Source organism: Salvia hispanica, chromosome 2, assembly GCF_023119035.1.
Source record: "Salvia hispanica cultivar TCC Black 2014 chromosome 2, UniMelb_Shisp_WGS_1.0, whole genome shotgun sequence".
NCBI lineage: Eukaryota > Viridiplantae > Streptophyta > Magnoliopsida > Lamiales > Lamiaceae > Salvia > Salvia hispanica.
The window spans coordinates 33,298,388-33,302,341 of NC_062966.1; the positions used below are offsets into that span (position 1 = coordinate 33,298,388).

Sequence of the window (3,954 nt, forward strand, 5' to 3'; positions counted from 1 at the left end):
TGATCAATATAATTAATCGCTGATGTTATGAGTAATATGAGTATTGGTGTATCTATTGTTATTTTTACAATGAATGTATTGATTTGTTGAAAAATTATCTTAGTAGGGTGGATAAATAATAAAATAAATATAACCAAAATCTATACAAAAATTTAGTGGCGGATGCATTCTGTCACTAAAAAAGCATTATATGTAGTGGCGGAATAGTGGCCGAATAGTGGCGGAACTTTGTTCCGCCACTAGTTATGGCGCCCCAAATCCGCCACTATTTTAAATTTTTAGTGGCGGAATTTCAGTGGCGAACTATTTTCCGTGGGTAATCCGCCACTGCGACTCAGTGGCGGAAAATATTCCGCCACTGATATTTTAGCGGCGATTATATAGCCGCGGTTATGTTCCGCCACTAACTGGTTTACTGGCGGAAAAATGAGATTTAGTGGCGGAAATTCCGCCGCTAATTAGCGATTTTTTTGTAGTGAACCTTTTATAAACTATTAAATCATTTACACTTTTTAAAGTTTTGAAATCATCTACGTTTATAATTTTTCCATAATTTCAAATCCATGATCTTTGGGAAAATAATAACTAAATTTCTAGCTAGGTGCAGGTGCAGCTAATTAATTTGATAATTGAGGTCGTCTTGATTAACTAATTAATCTACTATTAGTCGCTCCACGAACACCACAATGGGTCATGTATAAAAAGGCAATGAAATCTATTGAAATGACAAAATTGAAACTATTTAATTTATTGTTAATTATAAATTGATTTCTAGGCTATATTTAGAGGTGAAACACAGAATTGTACTCTGAATTTCATCCACAATTATTGTATTGCAGGATTTCTCAGTGTGCCTATAGCAATATAAAGTCATCAATTATATACAATTGTGAAGGAAAAACAAAAACAAATTAACCTTAAAGTAATGACACCGAATCTATGTATTCCTTAGTGAATAACAATGACAATAAAGAACAAACTATTAGTAGTAGTATTTCTTTAATAGTAGTACAACATAAACATTTTGACTATATTCCCAACTTCTGATGGCCTAGAAAGAGGAATTCATTGTCTTTTGGTGGTAATGGAATTTGATTTTCGGATAAAACTAATGCTGCCTTGGGATTCTTGCTCCAATAAATATTCTTGATTGTCGTCGATCGAAAGGAATATATGCAAATATTAATAAGAAATTAACATAGCAATCGATACCTTCTAAATTCATTTCTTATTATTGATATTCTTGTAGTGAGAAAATGATTTCATAGCTAGTGGGCTACATTGATAAATACAAAAAGCCCAAAGAAGAGCATAAATTTCTAGCTATAAATATTTTCAACATGTCCCATGATTAACCAAAACAAATACTATCACACAAACTACATCTATAAGAAAAATCGAAGCACAACAAGAAAGCATACATCAACATGTTTTCTCCAAACAAGAAGATGCAAAGATGCAAAAACATGAAGGTGAAGAAAGGGTGGTTAGCGGTGCAAGTTGGATTAGCAAATGATGATCAAAATGAAGATTGTTGTACGTTTCAAAAGTTTGTGATCCCAATTTCGTATTTATACAATCCACTCTTTCAAACTCTTCTTCATAAATCTTCCGAGCTATATGACTACCAAACTGCTGGCCCCGTCACGCTACCATGCTCCGTTGAGGATTTTCTTCATCTTCAATGGCGGATACAAAACTCGGAAGAATAGGAGTGTATATATTTATAAACTATTTATGTGAAGTAGTTTGTATGAGTAGTCATTGTGGTGCAAATGTTCATGATATAATGCATGAATCCTTTAGTCAAAATCTTCATTAGTTAGATATCTTTGTAGTTGGACAACCTTTAATGGGCCTGAGTTTTAGGGGTTTGATTTTTTTTTACTCTTTCCAAATATGTACAAACTATTCTATAACAGAGTACTACTCCACTATATTCTATTTTTGAAATTGTTTTTTGTTTTAACTATTTGCTCTGGGGATTGGATGCTTTGGACCCAACGTTTAGCATTTCGGAAATCTTCAAAGGTTAATATTTCGGAAGAAGCAGCATCTATATTTTGTTTGTTCGAAAGTCCAGTTTCAACTCAGACATCGTACCACTCACTATATTCTCTAACATATAAACCAATAAGGATCACCTATAACATCCTCTACTATACACACACAAACATGAGTGAATCCGGAGAGGATCATCTACACCAATTCCTACAACATCTCCTACTCCACACTCACAAACATGAGTAATGGACCCCAACATCACTTATTATATTTGTGTGTGTAACAGGGGATGTAGTATGAGATATTATAGGTGATCCCCTTAGGGCATGAACAACACTAAATTAATATAGTAAAGCAATCATGAGAGTTTTGGTATCTAATCAAAATTGAATAATTTTCAAAAACATTATTATTAGTATTATTTTGCGTGTTTCTTTAATTTCTAGTTTTTTCATTATCTTATTACAACCAATCATAAAGAATCTTCAAGTAGCACGTAGCCCTACTCGGCCAATGGCTAAACTCCACAAAACTAGTAAAATCCCAAAACCATGATAATGATAATGATAATGATAATAATAAAAAATACTAAATCCTTAACCAAACAATGATGAATGAGTTTCAATTCAATCTTGTTATTGAATATAGAATAAGCTTAAATTCTCAAATTAGTAGCGTGCACTGATACCTTCGAAATGTGTAAAAGAAACATTAGCAGCTCTGTTGTACTTGTAAACAATCTGAAGCTTTGGCATTGATTTCCAACTACAAATACACAATTAATGATACAAGAAAGAGGAAGCCTTTCACTAATAAATAAAAACTCCCCTCTCCTCTCTCTCTCTCAACATGAGTGAAACGACAAAGAAGGCGCGGGCAGCTGATGGCGGTGGTGATGGTGGTGGTGGCTGGCCGCCTCCTTCTCAATCCGCCAGCGCAGATGCAGAAAATCCTCGACGGAGCAGGGGAGCATCAAGGGGCCGGCGGTGTTGTAGCCGTAGACCTCGCGAGCTTTGTCTAGAAGCTTCTGGAAGAGAGGATGGTAGAGATACGAGATCGGAATCGAAAATCGCTGAAATCCGCCGTCTTCGTCTTCCAACCCCACCTGCACCGCCAGCCACCCTTTCTTCACCTTCATCTTCTTATCCTCTTGCATGTTTATTTGTTTTGATTCTCGGAATTTTGCAATTGCAGATGAGTTTGAGTTTGAGTTTTGTTGGTTGGTTGTGATTGTGAGTGAATTTATGTGGAATATATAAAGGAGCGTTTGTGATGATGGTGATGATGATATTTTGGGTGTTTTTTTATTTCTTTTTTTTATTTATTTATTATAATAAAAATATTCTGAATACGAAAAAAGAATAATTAAAAATAAAGTAGTGGGGGTGTGGGAGGTTTGACAGCCGTACGCATACGGAATATGGTGAGTCTTCTACTTTTTAACTTTTCTTTTGAGCTAGCTCGTGTGGTCCCTTTTTTTCAGATTATTTCTATTTAAAATATAAAAATTGTAGTACTGCTCTTTGACACCCTCTGACTATATCAGTAACTGAACTGCTGTTATTCCTAACATTTATGGATTTAGTTGAGATTAATAGTTTCAATTTCAATAAATTGACCAAATTTTATACAGCTAAAAACTAATTTATTTGAAAAAATATATATTTAGTTATGCATTTAATTAAAATATATAGATGCATATATAGTACATGAAAAGTGCATAATATTATAGTTAGATATTTATGATTTGTGTATAATTTTTTACATTTTTGGAACCATAAATGTAATTAGAGCATACTTTAATTAAAATTTTAAAAAATAATAGAAAAAAAATTCAAATATTAAAATAAAAAATAAGGTTAAAGGCTAATAAGTCTTTTTAACTTGTCCACTTACTTTATTTATTATTTAACATATAATTAATACATCAAATTATTAATATAACCTTAT

General features: G+C 32.9%; 1 protein-coding gene across 1 annotated transcript; it reads right to left on the reverse strand.

Moving 5' to 3' along the window:
• Positions 1-2,733: 2,733 nt before the first annotated feature.
• LOC125207608 (auxin-responsive protein SAUR32-like) lies at positions 2,734-3,246 on the reverse strand. The gene has a single exon (XM_048107015.1). The coding sequence runs from the start codon at positions 3,158-3,160 to the stop codon at positions 2,849-2,851; it is 312 nt and encodes a 103-aa protein (XP_047962972.1). The 5' UTR covers positions 3,161-3,246; the 3' UTR covers positions 2,734-2,848.
• Between the last annotated feature and the right edge of the window lie 708 nt (positions 3,247-3,954).